The sequence below is a fragment of the Moschus berezovskii genome, chromosome 26 (assembly GCF_049115385.1).
Source record: "Moschus berezovskii isolate FMDL1 chromosome 26, NW_MosBer_1.0, whole genome shotgun sequence".
Classification (NCBI taxonomy): Eukaryota; Metazoa; Chordata; class Mammalia; order Artiodactyla; family Moschidae; genus Moschus; species Moschus berezovskii.
In genome coordinates this window covers 9585198-9607933 of record NC_142485.1, presented here as the reverse complement: position 1 = coordinate 9607933, position 22736 = coordinate 9585198, and the positions used below count along the sequence as shown (strand labels likewise).

The following is a 22736-nucleotide window of genomic DNA, read 5'->3' as shown; positions in this document are numbered from 1 at the left end:
TGCAGGAGAGGTAAGAAATGTGGGTTTGATCCCTAGGTCGGGAAGATCCCCTGGAGGAGGGTACAGCAACCCACTTCAGTATTCTTGCCAGGAGAATCCCCCTGGACAGAGGAGCTGGTGGATATGGTCCATAGGGTCGCAAAGTGTTGGACACAAGTGAAGCGACTTAGCATGCATGCATTCCTATTTTAGATTGCTTATTGATGACTTTCATTGACACAGGAGACAACTGAAAGTTTGAGAGACGGCAGTTCAGAGAAGAGGAGGCCCTTCTTTCCCCAAATCCATCCTCTACGTCTCGCCACACAGCTTCCACCTCTGAGCACCGGCCATGCTGATTTTCTTGTTATAACTTATTCCTTAAATTGCTGTGACTTGTCTGAGTGTAGAGGCTTTACATACGCTGTTCCGTGTACCTAGAATTCTCTGACTGACGCCTACTCATCTTTCAGACACAGTTCAAGCCTCATTTGTTCAGAAGACTTCCCTGATTCCAAAGACCTTATGATTCCCCAAATTCTACATTTTTCCACGACGTTCCTTCATTTATGTATTTGTCCATTTCCCACACTATCCTGTAAACACTGCAAACAGAAACTATCTGTTTCATTCACTTTTAACTTATCCACAATTAACCCAGTACCTGACAGCCAATCAACAGGAAAGATTAAATAAATGAAGTTGTTGTTCAGTCATTCAGAGGTGACCTAATCTTTGCAGCATGCTAGGCTTCCCTGTCCTTCACCATCTCCCGGAGCTTGCTCAGACTCATGTCCACTGAGTTGGTGATACCATCCAACCATCTTGTCCTCTCTCGTCCCCTTCACCTCCCACCTTCAAACTTTCCCAGCATCAGGGTCTTTTCCAATGAGTCAGCTCTTTGCATCAGGTGCCCAAAGTATTGGAGCTTCAACTTCAGCATCAGTCCTTCCAATGAATGCTCAGGATTGATTTCCTTCAGGATTGACTGGTTTGATCTCTCTGCAGTCCAAGGGACTTTCAAGAGTCTTCTCCAACATCACAGTTCAAAAGCATCAATTCTTCGGTGCTCAGCCTTCTTTATGGTCCAACTCTCACATCCGTACACACATTGATGAATAAATGAAGAATACATAGCAATTCAGAGCTCAGATCTGAGATTCAATCTGTATAGTATTCGCATCACCTACACGGTATACAATTTTGGGTAAAATACTTGACCTAAGCTTCAGCCTTCACATCCTTTTAAAATAGAGGCAATAAAGATTCCTATTTGCACTTGTAAAGTTCACATGAAATATCTACCATGTATTTATTAGTAAAAGGCCTGACACATAAAAAAGGCATCATAACTGGCAAAGGAGAGAATTTATCCAATGATAACAATAACAAAATCAGAGTACAGCAGGAGGGCCATGAAGCTTGTAGTAATCAAACATCCGTGACACTGCATCCATCTTTTAAAAGATTAGTTTCATAGCTGTCATTTTGGGGAATTCTTTCCTCTCCTCTGGATCAGATTCTAGATGGAAGTCATGGCTGTGATACATATTTTAGTATAAATGAGTTTCAGAACCAGAGTCCCAAGCTATAGATCTAGTCTCAGGCCTAGGAAGTTGTACACAGCTCAACTGTCATACTTCACATTGACATCTGTTTTTTCATTTAATCATTTGTGTGTTTGTATAATAAAAGTTTTTACTCCACTTTTGGGTACAGTTTCCTGAGAAAATATCAGTCTTTTCAGGACGTATCATTGATTCGCGGTGACAAGAAAAAATATTCTAAATCAGGGCTGTGTCAGAAAACTCAGGAGTTCTTCTTACCATAAACTGAGTTTGGTGGATAGATGGCAGGAGAAAGAAACCATTCTCATTGTTTCTACAGCATTGCAGGCTTCACACAGACTCCTGCAACATAACCTGCTCATACATTTCGGTCTGTCTGTAGTGAAAGAAGCAAAGCAAAATAGCCACGGCGTTCCCGCTCAGTGGTGGGAACGATGTTTTCTATTCTGTGCGACCTTCTACCTGCTGGGCCCTGAAAAAAAAAAGTCCTGAAATACGCAGAAGATACAGGGAACTCACAGGGAAGCTCAGGGCTCTGTGATGACCTAGAAGGATGGGCTGAGGGGAGGGGAAGCAGGAGTGTGAGAGGTCCAGGAGGGAGGGGATATATGCATACATATAGACGACTCACTTCACTGTACAGCAGAAACTGACACAACATCGTCAAGCAAATATGCTTGTGCCCAAGTTTGCAACCCCATGTACTGAGGTCCACTGGGCTCCTCTGTCCATGGTATGTTCCAAGCAAGAATACTGGAGTGGGTTGCCATTTCCTTGTCCAAGGAATCTTCCTGGCTCAGGGATCAAGTCTGAGTCCCCTGCATTGGCAGGCAGATTCTTTACCACTGAGCCAGCTGGGAATTATACACCAATAAAAAAAGAAGACAAGGCAGCTTTAGAATCTGGAATGTTCCAAAGGGATCATTCCTGTGAGTAGGGAGACTACATCCACATCCAGAGAGGTGACAACCCACCTTTTCCTTTGCCAAAAGCATCCACTTCACCCGGGGGTTAGCAAACACCTCCTGTGCAGGGCCAGAGGGTAAGCACTGTAGATCATTTGGGACAGAGTGTTCCAATGCCATTGCTCATTTCCTCTGCATGATGTGAAGATAGCTCTAGACAGTTTGGAGAGGACTGAGAATGGTTGGGTTCCAATAAGACTTTACTTTTGAGCATCTGTATTTGAACTCCACGCAGTTTTTCATGTCACGAACTACTAATCTTCTTTTAATATTTTTCCCCAACATTTAAAAATGTAAAACCCATTCTTAGCTTGCAGACCTTATAAAACAAGCAGTGGCTGCATCTGGCCAGTGGCTATATTCTGACTCCGGGCTTAAGACGAGACACATAAATAAATACTTAACTTGCAGCCACGGATTTCCTAATTGCTCTTCGAGTCTCCCAGATGTAGACAGCAGGCCTGTCCCCAACTGGACGATGGCAGTCGTGTCGTGCACAGCAGAGACCAAAGATTGGAACTCACAGACAAGGAAATTTCTAAAATTCCATGAAAGAACAGTTTACACACACTTTATAGTTTGTCATGAAGCTTCACCAATAGGAAGCTTTTATCTGAAGCCCTCTGAGAAAGGGGCAGAGAAGCAGGCAGTGCAGTGACTGTAACCCTTGATTATAAATCTACAGCAATTACAGTTTAGAAAGTCCAAAGCAAAGCTGTAAAACTAATCTGTAGCTCAGCCAGGGACAGCATCCCCACTTTTAGCTCTCAATGTGTGGCTGGCAGCCAAGATACAACATCATTGGTAGACACATCCCTCATTGAGAAATCCCCATGAATTCAGCAGCAGACCACTGGAGACAATGGAAAATGTTGACCAAGCAAAGGTCAATACTGTGCACAGTATGGGCTTGTACCCTTGTCCACCAGCCAATCGCCATTTGTGTCTCCACTGCTGTGCTGGTTGAAAACCGTCTCCCCGATGACATCCACCTTGGACATGTGACCTTATTTGGAAATAGCATCTTTTCTGGTGTAATTGACTATGATGCCTTCACACTGGATGATTGGGCTTCCCTGGTGGCTCAGACAGCAAAGAATCTGCCTGCCAATGCAGAAGACCAGGGTTCAATCCCTGGGTCAGGAAGATCCCCTGGAGAAAGAAATGGCAACCCACTCCAGTATTCTTGCCTGGGAAATCCTATGGACAGAGGGACCTAGTGTGTTACAGTCCATGGGGTCATAAAGAGTCACATAACAACTGAGCACGCACGGACACTGGATGATCGTGGGCCTAGAAGCAAAGACTGGCATCTTTATTAGAAGACAGAGGCAAACACAGGGATGAGAGCAGCCTGGCGCGACGCAGTTGCAAACCAAGGATTGCCAAGGGTGGCCAGCTACCTTGCCAGGAGAGAAGCATGTACCCAATTTCCCATCAAGGCCTCCAGAGGGAAGTCCTGCCTACACCTTGATTTCAGATTTGTAGCTGTAAGAACTGTGAGAGTATAAATTTCTGTTGTTGGAAGCTAACCTGTTCATGGTCATTTGTTACAGAAGCCCGAGGAAACAAACACAGCCACCTATTAGCACTTTGCATCTCAAGACACCTTGGAATTTTATTTCTCTGAAGACATGACTCATGTCGAGTCCACACTCAGAAGAGGCCTTTCCCAGCCTTCTTCATTTGATCACTCAGATCCACCCTCTAGAATCAGCCTGGGACTTCCCTAGTGGCTCAGATTCAGTGCTTCCAATGCAGGGGACCTGGGTTCGATCCCTCATCAGGGAACTAGATCCCATATGCCACAACTAAGACCCAGTGTAGCCAGATAAATTAAAAAAAAGAAAGAATCAGCTCATTGTTACTTTCTCCGGGAAACACTGTCCTGCCAACGTCCTGCCGAGGGATATCAGGGTCCCCTCCCTTGTGCCCAGATGCTAGGGATAAAACACACATTCACATTGAGGGTCTGGGGAAGTCATGCTGGCTTACACATGAGTTAACTTGGATTTTATGCTGACCAGAATGGCCTGCTTGTGACTATCAAATCTACATTGTACAAATGCTTTAATTATTAAAAAAAAGAGCACAGTGGCCAAAAGTGAAGAATGCCCACGTTAAAAAAGAAAGATGAAATGCCTTCCTTCCTAGTCAGCCAATGCCTGTCCTCCTTCTAAGGTAAGAGCCCCTTCCTAGGTGCCAAGGCCACACTGACTCGCTGTGTGTGTACTGCACCAGTTTTCCTTCTGAAACCTTGAAGGAACGCATCCCTGACTTTAATGTTCTCATTTCTGACAAGCGTGCCAAAAACCACGCTTCTCCCGGAGCAGTGCCTTAGGGTTGTCTGAGAGGCTGTCATCTGGGCTATAGTCCTCAGCTTGGCTCAGATAAAACTCTTTTCTCTTTCCATTATAGATTGCTTATTGATTATTTACATTGACAGTCATCTAGCCGTATGTCTACGGTAGTATCTGCTACACTGTATGAAAAGACATGATTTGCACATAACGGAACCCCCCGCTAAGTTCCATGTGCTTCCATCTTTACGCCCCGGTATTTAGGAGATGCACAGCCCCTGTCTCCAGGCATGGCATGGTGAGCCACTTTGCAGAGGCCAGAGGGAATTCTATTTTGTTGTGTTTTATATTTCCCCAGCCTTTTCTCTGACACTTACTGGCTGTTTGACCAGAGTCAAATGACTTAATTTCAGTTTTCTTCTCTGTGGGGAATGACGCTAGCTCCCACCTTCATAGGACTTGTGAGAAGGAAACGTGTTATATGTATAAGCATTCGGGGGGAAGCATCTGAGACATGCCAGTTACTATTAATCCTCTCCCCGGGGAAGTAGTGCTCTCTGACTCTGGACCCAGCAATGGCTTCAAGGCCCCCAAAGAAGCTACAATTTCAAGACATGTAGAAGAAGCCCATGAATAGAATTTAGGGTAGCAGACAGGGTCTTTTCTTTTTACAAATTTGGACAAGACATGGTACTTCTTTGAGCCTTATTTTCACCTTTGTAATTACGGGGTTGGAAGCGGAACAATGAATCCTTCCAACCCCAAATCCAGGATATTTAGGGACCTGTGAACACAACAGTGGAGTTCTCAAGCTCTGCCAAATATCTCAGATGTAAGGAAAGCCACATAAATATTTAGGAGTGGGTAAGTCCAATCACACTAACCAAATGTCAAGTCTCCCCAGTCAGAAGGAATTACATGAACTCCAAGTAAAAACAGTTTACTTAATACTGACAGGCAATTTGAATTTGCAGTTAACTTATCTTTACAGAATAAAAGTAAAACTAAATCACCTTTTAACTTCAAAGTGCTATTTCCCAAGCAGACAATTTTTTTTTTTTCGAAGCATGCGATCCATGAGTGAGAAGATAATAAAAGGGCCCACTGGTGGAAAACCAAGACTCTCGGTGGACCAGATAATCTTTAAGTCCTTTCTGGCTCGAATGCTCGTGGGATTACTGAAAAGTTCTCCAAGGCAATCAACTAGAGCAATTTATTTCGTATTTAATTTTACTCTGTGGCCTCACAGGGAATATGCTGTGCTCTAAAATTTCAAGGAAAAAAAAGAAAAACACAGGATCCAAATGAGGATTCTAAAGAGTAAATTTTTAAAAAGGGAAATTCCCTAAAGAGGGAATTTTTAAAAAGCTGGAAAGGCCAGAACAAAAGGCAGAAATGAACTTAAGTTTTCAAACAAGCCAAAAAGGTCAAATGACCTGGAATAGAAATGACAATGGCCCCGGTGATAATAATAGGCACTTCTGTTCCTCTGTATGTAAATACAGTTACCAAGTATTCCCAGGAAAGGGATGGCTGCCATTACCTATCCATTTTAAGAATTGCTGTGGCCCAAGGTTCCTGTGTGGTCAGGGCTTGGAAAATCAGCAACAATTTTTCTATTTTCAGAAGCACTCATTTTGTTGGATATTGCTTTCAATCAGGTGACACCAGGATGCAAACCTCAGCTCCCCCGGGAGCAGGGTAGGTGGAAGGATGGGCAAGACAAGAGAGGCAAGTGGAGCGAAGTAGGACATGCTCCCCAGATCACAGGTGCTGGTGGGGACAGGATCGGCAATAGCAGCGCCTGCAGAAGGTACTTGGAGAACAGAGTGCTCGGTGAACGAGTTTGCTCAGCTGGACCTTCCGATGAACCTGTACATTATGGATTATTATCACGCTCCCCATCTTATTACCACCCCGTGGAAAGGAACACCAACCAAAGGAGAATAGGAAAGGCTGTTGATATAAAGAGTGCTGTAGCCAGTGAGCCAGCCAGCCAGCCGTCACCCACATCTGGAGGAGACGCAAGGCAAGCAGAGATGTGGGGAAGCTTCAGAACGGAAAAAGGGTAGGTCTCACCTGCGCCCCGACTGGAGGCTGCTGACGTGGGGAAAGCCAAACAGGTCACCTAAAATGGGAAGAAGCCTATGTGATGGGTCAGGGGTGCATATTGGGCTTTTTCTGGTTAGTCCTGAGTTGGAAACAGGGACAGAAGTTCGCGATGGTGTCAGCTACTCGTCAAGTCCTGCCATTTGGGCCCTGTTGTCACAGGGCTGTTTTTTATTTCCTGGATTGTGGTCTGACCTCCTGCAATCTGACTTACAGCAGGCAGGCTTCTGGGCTGGTCACTATATATCAATAGGTTCGTCTTCTGTACTGGCTGCAGGTTGTGGGTCAAAGTCATAGTTTTATATATGGTCTGTGTGTTGTTGCTCAGACGAGTCCAACTCTGCAACCTGATGGACTGTGCCTGCCAGGCTCCTCTGTCCATGGGATTCTCCAGGCAAGAAGACTCTAGTGGGCTGCCATTTCCTTCTCCAGGGCATCTTCCCAACCCAGGGGAAGAACCCGAGTCACCCACATTGCAGGCAGATTCCTTCCCATCTGAGCTACCAGGGAAGCCCTATGTAGCCATTGTTGATTTGTATAGTCAGGGTCTCAGTCCTTAGATGTGAAATAAATTCAAATCAAATAAAATTGGTTCAAATGGTTACAACATCAACTCTCAAGGCCCTGGAAAGGGGCTGCGGGAACCTTCCACATTGCATCCAATACATCAAGATGACTAATGGAAACAATAGTTTTCACTGCGAAATGTCCATACAGTCTGTTAAAGCATCAGCCATCTCTTCCAAAGAGTTAAGATCATTAGGCTGCTTTTCCTATTTACTGATTTGCTCATAGACAAAGATTAACGAGTCAGAGGAAATGACTGTATCAGCAAATCCAATGATAAAGCCAAGTTTTCCAAAACCCAGGAAAGAGGTCTCAAAGGGGCCTTCAGGAAAGAACTCTTGTAAACACTTCTTGCTGTAAAATCTGACCTTCATCCCTGCTAGGAACTGACCCCAGGGTGTCTGGCAGAACCAGAGCCTGAGAGGGGTGCAGCATGGGTCTGATCAGAGTGGCAAAGACTGTGTCTTCAAGGCCACCAGCAGGAGTCCCAGTGCCCCTTTCTCTTTGACTGTGAAGGGGAACAGGACACCCCACCCTATAACATGCCACTTTGACATATTGATTTTTCAGTAAAGTGACTTAAGAGACAGCAGGTACAGGAAGGATCCTCTGACCATCTCCTGTTCCCCTGAAAGCAGGAGATAAATCTCCCACGTGAAAGGTACCCTCCCTGTTCCAGGAGGTAGAGGGACAGTCTTATGACCAGGGATACAGAATCCAGGGCCAAGAAGCCTCTATAAACAAACCTCAGTACATCTTCACTAATTTGCTACCCCAAGCCCAGAATGCTTTCTTTGCCCTTTCAATTCCTTATAAATTTATCACTTCACTGTCTAAGAACATAAACGTTGCCTGCTTTGGTCACTTCATTGAATCTCTTCTCTTTGGGGCTCCCACACACATGGAATTCAATTTGTGTTTCCTCTGTTCATCTGTCTGTAAGTCAGTTTAATTCTTAGACCAGCCAAGCAACCTGAGAAGGAAAGGTTTTCCTCCTAAGGATCACTCCTTAGGAGCTCAGCTATGCGTGCACCACTCATGATTAGAACTTGAGTGGACAGACAATAATAATCTGTGCTCCAAGAGCTTCTCATTAAGTGTTCATGAATCCCTATGGTTTCTGACTCTTAGGATTAGATGCTAAATGGCCACTGAATGAAGGCCTATAGCGCTGAACAACTGCAAGCGGAAACAACCAAATTCTGTTCTCTCTGTCAATAGACACCCACCGGACAGCGTGACTCCAGCATGGCTACAGGATTCTGAGATTGCATAACAGCTGGCTTAAGCCGACTCTCCTGTGGCTTAATAGGTTGTTTTGCTACGGATGCGCCCAAGAAAACACCCGTCCACCCTCCTCACTCCCACTGCGTCCATCTGGTACCATCCATCCAATCCCAAAGACCCCGGCTCGCACGCCACCTCTGCAGTCACACCTTCCCTGGTCGCGTGGCCCAGGCATGACGCATCCACCCTTTGTATCCATGAGGCGCTGTATACAAACGTTAACAGACACCTGCACTGTGGCACCAGAGCGCTTTTACGCAATGTTTCCCCCTCTCGCTTTATTTAAGTCTCTTTAAGGCAGGCCTGTGGCTTCTGTGTCTCGGTCTCCTCGGTGGGCAGTATAGAAAAATCCACAGAGTCCAGGTGAGTCTGCGCGTGTTAGCTCATTTGGGGATGCTGAGATGTGGCTGGAAGCCCCTGGCCCCGGCCAGCCCTGACGTTCTGCACCTTCAGTCACATGGAACGGATGAGCCCCAGTGTAACCACAGCCAAAAGCCTCCCTGACCCTTACTGGTCAGCTTCCTGACCCCTAATTAGGCACAGCCACCCACCCCGGGCCTCACTCTCTAGGGCTCTAGCCAGTCACCCCCTGAAACCCACACCTGTCTCTCTCTGCCTCCCCTGAGTAGAACAAGCGAGTGCAGGTTTTGCCCCGCCTCTTCAACGACTATGCATTAACTGTTAATAAGAAAAGAGACTGGCATCGATACGGCAGCGGCAAAAAAAATCGAGAGGGTGGGATGTGAACTCTTCACCCGCAGCCTCTCGGCCCTCAGAGGGTGAGGCGTCTCTGTTTAATCCGCAGTTGGCATCGTGGAGGACCTCTGCCATGGATGGGTAAGAACATTCTACAGGCAGGAAGAGGGCCCCCCGCGGGGGGGGGTGCTCCTCTCAGCAGTCTTGGCCTCGGCCTGGCTAAGGGAAACCCTTTGCTCTGACCTTAAACCCTCAAAGCAACCGCCTAATTGTTATTTGTCTTCCTAAATAAACATTCCCTCAGGGAAAGGTAACACTGATCAAAACCCTGAATATTTTTATTTGCAAGATATGTGCACAGTTTTCATTATAAGTGAACAAAATGGCGCTCTGTTTTACACACCAAAGGAAGCATACATTATGTAGAAAGCAAGGCCTCTGATATTTCTGACAGGTTTGCCCTTAGGTCATGTCTTCTCCAGACGCCCGCCTCCCCTCACCCAGCCTCTGATGGTCTCAGCCCCTCCATTTGTTCTTTCTCTGCAAGGTCCCAGCACAAAATCATCAAAAAGTCTCCTGCAAGATCTGGCAGGAAAAAAAAGAGGAAAAGACTTGCTTATATGTCATATTTTCTGTCATAGTTAATGAGAACGATTTCGACTCACTTAACTTTCCCACTAGGCTGGACATAACTGGAATTCCCAGACCTGCAAAGTTTCTCGCCGACAGAACAAATTGTCCAAGGATATTGCGCTGTGTCAGATACTCACGTTTTCCGATCGGAGCCTCTTGGCTGGACACCCCCCATCCCTGGGGTGAAGCATGTAATACAGTCGGACTTTGCTGGCATGTTTTCGACTCTGGGAAGGAAAAGCAGAAGCAGATACTGTGAAAGAGAAGGCATTGAGAATCCTTGGACACTCAGGCAGTGCCTGCCAGTGCCCAGAAGGAATTTCCTTAGAAAATGCGAAGGTCTATAGCAAGGTCACAGGGAGAGGCCTTGCACCAAGGCCCCGGATGTAGAGGCCAGAACCAAGGTCATCTCTGAAACCGACAGAGCCCCGCCGTCAGAGTGTTAGTTGCTCAGTCATGTCCAACTCTTTCTCTCCTTCTCCAGGGGGTCTCCCCGACCCAGGGACCGAACTCTGGTCGCCCGCATTGCAGGCAGATTCTTTACTATCTGAGCCACCAGGAAAATCCATTTAGCTGTTGCCAAAGGCCCCCCTGATCCTTATCTAGGTCAGCTCCCTGACCCCTAATTAGGCAAATATGCCCACCCTGGTACTCACCCTATAACGCTCTAACCCATCACCTAATGCCACCCTTCCACAGGAATTTTCTTTGTCTTGAGGCTGCAAAAACTGGCTACTAATTCACGCAAAGTGTGGACTCTCCCTAGTCTGTCAGGAGGTCAGCCGGCTGTGCTCGCAGCGCCTTTGTTCTCAGCTCCTTGCTCTTAATAAACTCCCTTCTGAAATTCTCTGTGTCTGGAAACTCTTTTCCAACCCACGTTTGGACTGCCATGACAGAAAATACTGGAGGACGTTCATGTGGGTCCCCTGGGATGACGCATCAGATAGGTTAAGAGACTTGCCCAACAATATGTATCAAGACAATATAATTCCAGGATTAAAAAGCAGAGTCAGGGAAGAAAGGTGCAACCACTGGGATCTTTTAGCCTGGAGTGAATCCTGTACAACTGTCTGCAAAGGTAAGAATAGGTCAGCAGAGGGAATGATACAAGGATCAGCTGGGAAGAAGAGCCTGTCCCCCCACCCTAAGTCCTGCCCTAAGTAGCTACGGACCACGCCACCCTGGGAGCTGGGCGTGCACACGGCATCTCTAACCGAAGCCTGATTAGAGCCGAGCTACATGCATGGACCCAGATGCAACTGAGCCAGTCAAGCCCCACCACCTGCAGATCAGCAGGACTCCAAACTTCTATCTGTCCGGACTGCTCCACGCCTAGCGTGGAGAAACTGATTTCTTGTTACTTCCATCTTTCCTCTCTTCCTTTGCTGAACTGAGAGCCCAACCGAACTCCCCTCACCTCTAAAGAACACTGAAGTTCTAACTTTCAAGCTGCTACCTGAGGTAGGATGGTGGACTGAAAAACACCCATAAAAGAGTCAGAAATTCAGAATTTCACTTCCAGCTCGACCACTTTCTCCCTGTGTGATATCACACAAGTCATGACATGGAATGAGTCATTTACTCTAATCTGATTACAGTCAAAGCTCGTCTCAAGCTTCCCTGGTGGTTCAGTAGTGAAGAATCACCTGCCAATACAGGAGACACAGGTTTGATTCCTGGATCGGGAAAGATCCCCTGGAGGAGGGAATGGCAACCCAGTCCAGCAGTCTTGCCTGGAGAATCCCATGGACAAATGGGGTTACAGTCCACAGGGTCACAAAAGAGTCGGTCCTGACTGGGTGACTAAATGACCCAAACAAGTCTCACATTCTCCTTGTACAAAATGAGTGCAATGACATTTAGGAGGGTTCCCAGGAAAACCAAATGACACACTAAATAGGAGAGTCTACTTCTCAGTGCGACTGTACCAATCCTAACCGAGCTCCATGTGGTCTCTGTAAGGTGCATTCTCCTTGAATCCACTGCAGCCTGATTCCAAGTCCCCCAGCCCCTTCCTTTACTCAGAGATTATTTCCTTCTTTTCCAGTGACTTGGTTCCACGTGTCATTCTCTACAATTGGGTTCTAGCAGATCTCCTGATTGATGGGTTGCCTTCCTGGATTAGCCACAAAGGGGAAGTGATCTCAGAAAACACACAGCAGGCTGCACCTTGTTCACAGGACATCATGTAACTCCTTCCTGCCCGGTTTGCCTCATTTATCATTCCCTTCATTCCTTCACTGTGCCTCAAGCAAGAAGACTGCGCCTCCAAACACCTGCTGGACACGTCTAAGGTCATGGATTTAAAAGTGCTAACCAGTCCTTCCTAAAGCAGATCGGTCCTGGGTGTTCATTGGAAGGACTGATGTTGAAGCTGAAACTCCAATACTTTGGCCACCTGATGGGAAGAGCTGATTCATTTGAAAAGACCCTGATGCTGGGAAAGATTGAGGGCAGGAGGAGAAGGGAACGACAGAGGATGAGATGGTTGGATGGCATCACTCAATGGACTCAATGGACATGGGTTTGGGTAGACTCTGGCCGTTGGTGACAGACAGGGAGGCCTGGCATGCTGCAGTTCATGGGGTTGCAAAGAGTTGGACACGACTGGGCGACTGAACTGAACTGATTTGGGATATGAAAAATATTAGAGACATTTAGAAAAGTACTGAAGTGTGATTTTTGAAATATATCTGAAGCCCTTTCTAGGTTGAATTTTAAGTTTTAATCAAAGGTTATCTGGAGTCTTGTTTGCCTGCAAGACTGGTAGGATAGAGAAATGGAACCCCACATGAATATGTGTCAGATGATTTCAACATCATTGCTTAGCTTCTGTATGTGCTTGAGACTGTTGCCGTGCAAACAAGCACATTTCATTTTGCAGATAAATATGTTGATGTCTAAAATGTGTACAGCTATTCTACAGGGTTGTAGGGGGTTTGGAGGTAAGGGGTAGTGTAAATATTAGGAATACTGCTACCATTCAAAAAAAAAAAAATTAAAGATGTCAAAATCTCCAGGACATTGAATGTGGCCACAGAATCTGGGCTTTTGTAAAGCACAGGCAGGCAGGTAATTGGTGAAAAGACAAAGTGATAACAGTGTGAGCTCGAATGGGGCCAAAGTAGGTTTTCAATTTTGCTTTCGTTACCAGAGAAGAACTTCTTATCACAGTCCCTGCAGCATCAGTCTACCCAGGGAACAAAATCATGGCAAAATTGGAAATCTCATAAAGCAGCTTGTTCTGTGGTAGGGTTTTTTTTTATTCTTTCCTAAAATATAACATTTCTTTCAAAAAGGCTATTTCCAGCAAAGACAGAGTTCACCGGGTTATTTACTTGCAGTTTGACAAAACAAGTTAAAAAAAAAAAAAAACCATTAGCTGAAAAAAGAAAAGAAAAAAAGAGCAGCTCTGCTGTGATTAGTGATGAGCAATGTCGGGGCCAAACCTTCTTCCTGATATTGTCCACTGAAGGCTTGTTGTTCTCCTTTGGCTTCCCAGTCTCCAAGCTGGCTGGAAGGCCTTCCTTGACCTAGTGTCTAGGTCGAAAGAAACAGAGCCCTGGCAAACACCACCTGATCCTGGACTGACGGTGGACAGGACCTAGGATCTGGCTCATCACTCAGCTGCATCCCTTTCGACTGCTCCCCTCTTTTCTGCCTGTTGCTTTTCCCAGGCCTCTTGGCCTGGAGCCAATGCCTCCCCATGCTGACTTCAGGTGGAAAGTCAAAACCCCAAAGACAGTCCACTCCAGAGTAAGAGGAGCACGGGACTGCCCTCCCAGCTGGTCTGATTCAGACCCAAAGCCACAAATGATGGTCAACAAAGCGAAGGAGGCTCCCCGTTGAACGTTCCTGGAGCCCTGCCTCTACCCCGGAGCTCTGCCAGCAGCTCCGCTCTTTCTTCCTGCCATGCTCACCTCTTCACCCAGACAGGACACAGAGTCACCTCCTGCATCATCCTCCAAGTGACTTCTCTTAACTACCCTCCTCTCAACCTCCCTTAACTCTCTGAAGCTGCATCAAATTTGACAAAGAAATCTCACCCCATTCCATTTATTCCAAAAACAAAACCTTTCCTACAGAAAGTTAAAATTCCATTTGAGCAAAGATGTTCATTGCAGCATTATCTAAATAGGAACAAAAAAATAAATTGGGAGACAGCTACACTTTCGACAATAGGAGACGGGTTCAAGCAACCATGGAATGCCCTTATGTTTTTGCAAATGGAAAAAAAGTGATTTCTACATAATGAATATTGGATGGAAAATGCAAAGCTCAAAATTGCTCATATACGATGATGACAATTAAATAAAAATTCGTAAGTATAGCAAGAAGAGATGAGGGGAGAAAATATAGTTTATTAGGGTAAGAGTCTGGATGGTTTCTCTTTTCAATTTTTATAACAAATTCATCTTTAACAAAAATATAATAATAACTTCACAATGTTCAAGCCTTTGTAATTCCTCATTAAGTCTACTTTATACTAATTATAATTAGTAAAAGCATCGCTGATCTGGAATGCATTTAACATATACTGATATAATTGACCACATTTCCATCTACCCTTATCAAAATTCAAAATGCACACTGTTTTCACTGTAATTCTTGGTAATTAGATGAGCATACTTAACCGAAGAGCAGAACGTGCTGCTTCAAAATTGAAAACTTGATTTTGGTCCATACAAATTCTTTGGTAAATATGTATACTTTTCACCATGTGGTCATTTTAGCTTTCTGTGTATGAATGGAGATTATGGGATGGTAAATGCTGTCCAGACAACCAAACCAAGAAGGCTTGGAAAAAAACTACCCCTCAAACTGCCTTAACTCATCCAAATAAACACAAACAGTAGCAAGGCATTATGACTCTTTCAAAGATCCATTAATACCTAAAACTAACACTGTTTTTTAAGAGTTTAAAAAGCCCAACTGCCAGCCGAAAGGAAAGAGAAAAAATATACCTTACTAACATGTTAAATGTATATATTACAGAGTTTCAGGAGGGAAAAGGACCATTAATTTCAGGGGAAAAAAAACACGAAAAAGAAATTATACTCTCTTTCAATTGCACTGAGAGTCAATCCCAGGTTCTTTCTTGCATTAATATTTGCATTTTAAGTAAAAGTCATTATTTTCATTCAAACCACATCAACTTTAAGCTTCCCAGATAGGCCAGAAATGACCAAACCTTTCATTTTAATTAAAGCCTTTGCCCCCATTGCTGGGCATTGTGTGGGGGCAGACCTATCTGGAGATTAGTTTCTTTGGCTGAAACAATCTCTTGGCATGCTAAAGAACAGTCTAAAGTGGAAATTCAGGCCAACCTTCTCTTTGCAGGGAGGAAGAGCAAGACCAACCTCTATTTCAGATGTATTGCTGTGAAAGGAGAGAGGGAAACAGAAGCAGAACAGCTCTGCGCTTCACCTAAATAGCCACCTTCCACGACCACACGCTTTCCTTAAAAAATTCTCAACTCACATTTGCTTCCAACAAGGCTACTGATTTCTGCTCTCATAAAATGTGGCGATAACAAAGCAACTTGGTATTTGCATAATGTTCCCAACAGCCTTCAAAGTCCTTTCACATTTATCCTCTCATTTTATCCTCCGATCACAGTTGTGAGGCTGGCAGGAGACGTGTTGTTTCAAATAAGCTTTAAGATCCATTGCTGATCTCCCACTTAAATCTTCACCATCTTATTTCATCATAGATATCTAATTATACCTCCTTCCAGAAACCAGCTAACATAAGCCAAGGACTATAAGGAAAAACGAAAACCTGGAACAGATTGATCATTATAGAAGAGTGATTCTCGCAAGCCACCAATTTATTTCTACTCATTCTAGCATGAAGAGGGGCCGATTAGGGCAGAAATAAAACACAGCAAAGGTTTCACTTCCTGGTTGCCCGAGAATGTCTGTCTAGCAGATATGGGATGGAGGCTCCATCTCTCGGGAAGGAGGAGAAGCTGCCCTGGCAGATCCCCCCTTAACACTCTAAGGTTGGGGGCCCAGGGCAGAGCCCCACAAACATTGGGGGCAACATCAGTAGGAAGTCAAGGTTAGATGCAGATGAACCAAGAGGAAACACCAGGTGTCAGAGATTCTCTCTGATGAATGGGGCTCTTTCCTGGATTGGTGCATCTTGATTGGTTGGACACAGAAACCTAGAGTAGAAGACGGACCAACTGGAAACCTAGCAAGCGAAGACTGGCTCTCTAGAGAAAGCCTTTCACAGCACAGAGAAGGAAGAAATAAAACTCCTCCACCGAAGCCCCCAGATACCAAGTCTCCTACCCAGGCTGCTGGGCTCCTGAAATGGCCTGTCATCATCCAATCCTAGAGCTGAAATTGGATCAGAAGATCCTAAGAGGGTTCAGGTGGACTATGAAAGGATCCAAGGTTGATACACACACACTGGGGACATGAGGCAGGCCTTACCTTCTGTTTTGATGAGTGGCACATAGAAAACAAATTATTGACAAAAACTCTCAAGGAAGAAACATCAAGAAATTTTTTCTTTGCAAAAGATTTACCACAATAAGTAGACATTCTAAGTGGCAAGGGTTTAGAGCCATTTAAGAAAATATGGACTGAGGATTAAAAGTCAACGATGAGATAGGACAATAAAGACATTAAAAATATCACAGCTTGGGACTTCTCTGGTGGTCCAGTGGCTAGGACTCTGTGCTCTCAATGTAGGGGGCCCAGGTTCATCTCTGGGCAGAGAACTATATCCCACGTGCCACAGGTAAGAGCCAGCATGCCAAAACTAAGACCCACAGCAGCCAAGTAAATGAATGAAGATTTTTTAAAAGAAAAAACCAAATCACAGCTTAACTTGGAAGGCCCTCCTAGCAGGGCAAGAGCACAGTTGGCACTACGGCCCAGTGTGAAGTTAGGATACGGTCACTTCCTAGAACGCAGAGGGTAAGACGAAGAAGTGGGGAGAAGCGGTTCTGGAGATCTGACATACAGACCAGGACAAACACAGCGCGGCTGTAACAGCAGAAAAACAAACAAAGGAAGTAATATGACTACAAATTTCCAAAAGACACCCGATAGTTTGAGACCAAAAAGAAAGCTATACAAAGACATAAAATACATCCAACTTCATGACTGGAAAACTTTCTAAACAGCAAAGCAAACGAAGTGGTACTGATAAAAATGGCTAGATAGACAGATAGATAGGACAGCAATGGTATGGACCTCACAGAAGCAGAAGAGATTAAGAGGAGGTGGCAAGAATACACAGAAGAACTGTACAAAAAAGATCTTCACGACCAGATAATCACGATGGTGTGATCACTCACCTAGAGCCAGACATCCTGGAATGTGAAGTCAAGTGGGCCTTAGGAAGCATCACTACGAGCAAAGCTAGTGGAGGTGATGGAATTCCAGTTGAGCTATTTCAAATCCTAAAAGATGATGCTGTAAAAGTGCTACAGTCAATATGCCAGCAAATCTGGAAAACTCAGCAGTGGCCACAGGACTGGAAAAGGTCAGTTTTCATTCCAATCCCAAAGAAAGGCAATGCCAAAGAATGCTCAAACTAACACAGAATTGCACTCATCTCACAAGCTAGTAAAGGAATGCTCAAAATTCTCCAAGCCAGGCTTCAACAGTACATGAACCATGTACTTTCAGATGTTCAAACTGGATTTATTAAAAGGCAGAGGAAACAGAGATCAAATTGCCAACATCTGCTGGATCATAGAAAAAGCAAGAGAGTTCCAGAAAAACATCTACTTCTGCTTCATTGACTATGCCAAAGCCTTTGACTGTGTGGATCACAACAAACTGTGGAAAATTCTTAAAGAGATGGGAGTACCAGACCACCTGACCTGCCTCCTGAGAAATCTGTATGCAGGTCAGCAAGTAACAGAACTGGACATGGAACAACAGACTGGTTACAAATCAGGAAAGGAGTACATCAAGGCTGTATATTTTCACCCTGCTTATTTAACTTATATGCAGAGTACATCATGCGCAATGCTGGACTAGATGAAGCACAAGCTAGAATCAAGATTGTGGGGAGAAATATCAATAACCTCAGATATGCAGATGACACCACCCTTAAGGCAGAAAGTGAAGAAGAACTAAAGAGCCTCTTGATGAAAGCGGAAAAGGAGAGTGAAAAAGTTGGCTTAAAACTCAACATTCAGAAAGCTAAGATCATGGCATCTGGTTCCATCACTTCACGGCAAATAGATGGGGCAACAGTGGGAACAGTGGCAGACTTTATATTGGGGGGCTCCAAAATCACTTCAGATGCTGAGTGCAGCCATGAAATTAAAAGACTCTTTCTCCTTGGAAGAAAAGTTATGACCAACCTAGAAAGTTTACTAAAAAGCAGAGATATTACTTCGCCAACAAAGGTCCGTCTAGTCAAAGCTTTGGTTTTTCCAGTAGTCATGTATGGATGTGAAAGTTGAACTATAAAGAAAGCTGAGCTCTGAAGAACTGATGTTTTTGAACCGTGGTGTTGGAGAAGACTCTTGAGAGTCCCTTGAATTGCAAGGAGATCTAACCAGTTCATTCTAAAGGAAATCAGTCCTGAATATTCATTGGAGGGACTGATGCTGAAGCTGAAACTCCAAACCTTTGGCCACCTGATGTGAAGAACTGACCTCATTTGAAAAGACCCTGGCGCTGGGAAAGATTGAAGATGGGAGGAGAAGGGGACAACAGAGGATGAGATGGCTGGATGGCATCACCAACTCAATGGACATGAGTTTGAGTGAACTCCGGGAGTTGGTGATGGACAGGGAGGCCTGGCGTGCTGCAGTCCGTGGGGTCGCAAAGAGTCGCACATGACTGAGCAACTGAACTGAACTGAATATATACATAAATATGCTTGCTATCTTAAATACATATATGTAAGAAGAAAACCAGACTTCCCAGTTGCCTCAGTGGTTAAAGAATCTGCCTGCCAATGCAGGAGACATGGGTTCAATCCTGTGGTCGAGAAGATCCCCTAAAGGAAGGTATGGTAGCTCATTCCAGTATGCTTGCCTCAAAAATCCTGTGGACAGAGGAGCCTAGAGGGCTACAGTCCATGGTGTCACAAAAGAGTTGGAGATGACTGAGCACACACATATACACATAAGAGGCAAACCACACAGTGGGAAAATATCTACCAACTGTGAAAGTGGTCTAATACCCTTAAGATAAAGAGTGTTCTTACAAATTTAGAAAAAAAATAATATTAAATAAGCAAAAGATAGAAATATGGATTTTTTAAATGCAAATAGTTAAAAGATACATAAAGAAAAGCTCATCCAAATTCTACCTTATATTTTTTACATTAAAAATATATGTATTGTCACCCATGAAATTGGCAAAAATTTACAAAATATACATATCCATATCAGTGAAGATACAAGGAAACTAAGACTCTTGTACATAGCTAACAGACATGTGAACTGACATTATCTTCCTGGATGGAAATTTTCCAACATATATTCAAGAGGCAAAAACTCATTCAATCCAAAATTCTACTTCTACGAGTTCTTTTTAAGTTCACAGTCAGAGACACCCCTTATTTACAATAATGAAAATGAGAAAATAATTTAAGTGTCCTAAATGAGAAGGATAAATAATATGATACACATATATATATGAGATAGATTACCAAACGGCGATTAACAAGCATATTAGTAGTATTCAAAGACATGAAAAATACCTATGCAATAATACTAAGAAAGAAAATCTGCTTCAAACCAAAAAATAAATGATGCCAAACTTCTTAAACAAAACATATGTGTGAGGACTTCCCTGATGGTCCAGTGGCTAAGACATCCCAATGCAGGGACCTGGGTTCGATCCATGGTCAGGGAACTAGATCATGCATGCTACAATGAAGAGACCGTTGTGCCACAAACAAGATCCATTGCAACCAAATAAATAAAATAAATAAATATTTTAAAATATACACTATGTTTGTGTTGTATACACACGGTTGTGTGCATAGACATGGCAAAACTCTAGGAAGAAACACACCAAAAGACTGTTATTCTTTATCATGGATCACAGGTGACTTTAATGTAGGGTTTTTTTGAATTTTCCAAATTCCTTAAGGGATCTAATCATTCCAGTAAACGGAGAGAAAAATCACACTTTTACAGGTTCATTCCAGTTTTGATAATTTCCCTTTCTAATCGCTTAAGATGAGGAAAATGAGTCCCAGGAACACTAAGAGAGTTAGTTGCCCGAGATCGCACAACTTCTAAATTCTCAGAGGACATGGATCATGCGTTTTCTCTTCATTTATATCCCCATCCTCTATCCCCACACCTGCCATACGCCTGACACAGAGTCAGTGCTCAGTAACTGTCGATTAAGGGACTGAGCACGTGAATGAAAGAAAGAGGTGATCCCAGAATAAGAGCCCCAGACTCCTGATTAATTAAAGTGATCCTGTGAAAGTGTGTGTGCATAACTGCTATAGACTCCCTTCCATTCTGAAAGTGAAATCAAACCCATCTCCTGTCTCCTCCCATCTCTCTGCCCGGCCAGCAGTGTAGGTCCTTGAGGAGGAGGGAGCCTGCAGACCAGAGGGAGTTCTGGCAACGGCTCCTGCAGGCATTCTGCAGAGTGAGCACACTGGAGGAAAATCTCTCAGCAGGGGACCTGACAAAAGCTGAGCTTGAACAAAAACCCCGAGGAAACCTAGGAACTGCTACAGCTGGTACGTGTGTGCGCTAGTCGCTCAGTCATGTCTGACTCTTTGCGACCCCATGGACTGTAGCCTGCCAGGCTCCTCTGTCCATGGAATTCTCCAGGCAGGAATATTGGAGTGGGTTGCCATTCCCTTCTCCAGGGGATCTTCCTGATCCAGGGATAGAACCAGGGTCTTCTGCATTGGCAGGCGGATTCTTTACCATCTGAGCCACCAGGGAAGCCCCATTGCAACTGGCACAAAAGTTCAGTGCAGAGTGATGCCTCTCGTAACAGCCACCATGCCACGTGCAACCCAGCTGGTTAAGCAAGAGAAAGTTCGGAACCAGTAGAGCCAACTCATCAACTGTTTTCAAGAATCCGAATTCACCAGATGCCGGCTTGGTAAATCTCATTTAACCCGTGGCCTCGGGTGATACGTCACTTTGCTTTTAATTATAGAATCCTGGGCATGTGTGGCACTGTGGACTCAATTGTATGTCCTTGCAAATTCATATGTGGAAGCCCAACTCCCTCCCCTCTTGGCATTACTTTGAGATAATCAAACCAGTCAATCCTAAGGGAAATCAACCCTGAATATTCACTGGAAGGACTGATGATGAAGCTGAAGTTCCAGTCCTTTGGCCACCCAATGCAAAGAGCCGATTCATTGGAAAAGAATCTGATACCGGGAAAGATGGAAAGCAGTTGGAGAAGGGGGTGACAGAGGATGAGTTGCTTAGACAGCATCACTGACTCAACGGACATGAATTTGAACAAACTCCAAGGACAGAGGAGCCTGGTGTGCTGCAGTTCATGGGATCTAAAGAAGTCAGATATGACTTAGCAACTGAGCAACAAATCAAGGTTGAATGGGGTCAAAAGAGTGGGGCCCTAACCCAACAGAACTGGTGGTCTTCTGGGACAAGGACAGGGGATGCTTCCTCTTTCCGTGAGCACAGAGGAAAGGCCACATGAGGAAACAGCAAGGAGGTGGAAGTTCTGCAAGGCAGGAGGAGAGGCTCCACCAGTAACCACGCCAGCACCTTGATCTCAGCCTTCGAGCTCCAGACCCGGGAGAAAAGTAAATGTCTGTTGTGTAAGCCCCCACTCGATGCTATTTTGTCTTGGCAGCCTGGGCTGACTAAGACACATGCCGTCATCCACACCAAGTGCTCTTTCTTCTCGTACCAGGAATCGGTCCATTTTTCAAAAGCAAAGAGGACAGCCTTCAAGTTTCTAGAATTAGGTCATTTTTATGTTTTTCTGAAATATTTTTAAAAGAGCATTTAAAATGAGAACTGCTTATCTTAAACAAGTTTTGGGAAAAATGGATTTTTGTTGGAGAAAAACCATCTAGGGTGGGCTGGGCAGCCTTCACGAGTGTGTAAACATGTTTGCACTAAATCTGTACTTCCGTCTGCCTACACGAGTGCCTACACAGGCGCATTACAATTTTAAATCAAAGTCTTGCAACTCAAAGAATTACATTACCACTGAAGTACAGAGGAACCATCTTTCTATCATGTGAGGGCAGAGCTAAATGTGTCTCCATGAAGTCTGCACATTTTTAGCAGAATCACAGGAGAAAGAGGAGAACACCAGAGGATAAATAATACAATATACCTCATCCAGGCCGCTCTTCTGCTGTTTGGGAAAATAAGACAAAAATGATTTTTCCCTCCTCTCTGGAAGCTCTCATTAAGAAGTTAGAGATGAAGGAAAAAATAAAAAATAAAGCTAGTGAGATCAGTGATTAAAGTCAGAGAAGATGTGGTGATTTGAAGCAACAAAGATACCAAATCCTTCTGCAACATGAAAGTTTTAACAACACAAGCCAGTCCTGTGCTACGATTTCCCAAAGTCTCTTGGCTTCTCTTCGAAAATTCATGCCAGGGATAAGAAAAACGTTAGCACTTTATAAAAGCATGAGTGTGAGTGAGGTCTTCCAAGATTAACCCCCACCACTGC

At 44.4% G+C, this 22736-nt stretch overlaps 1 protein-coding gene across 1 annotated transcript in view; it reads right to left on the bottom strand.

Annotated features, from left to right (window-relative positions):
- Positions 1-22736, bottom strand: part of ZMAT4 (zinc finger matrin-type 4) — a 371285-nt gene that overhangs the window by 231877 nt on the left and 116672 nt on the right. The window contains exon 3 of the mRNA XM_055416278.2: positions 10242-10331. Within this exon, the coding sequence (XP_055272253.1) occupies positions 10242-10331 (90 nt within the window). The remainder of the gene's footprint in view (positions 1-10241; positions 10332-22736) is intronic.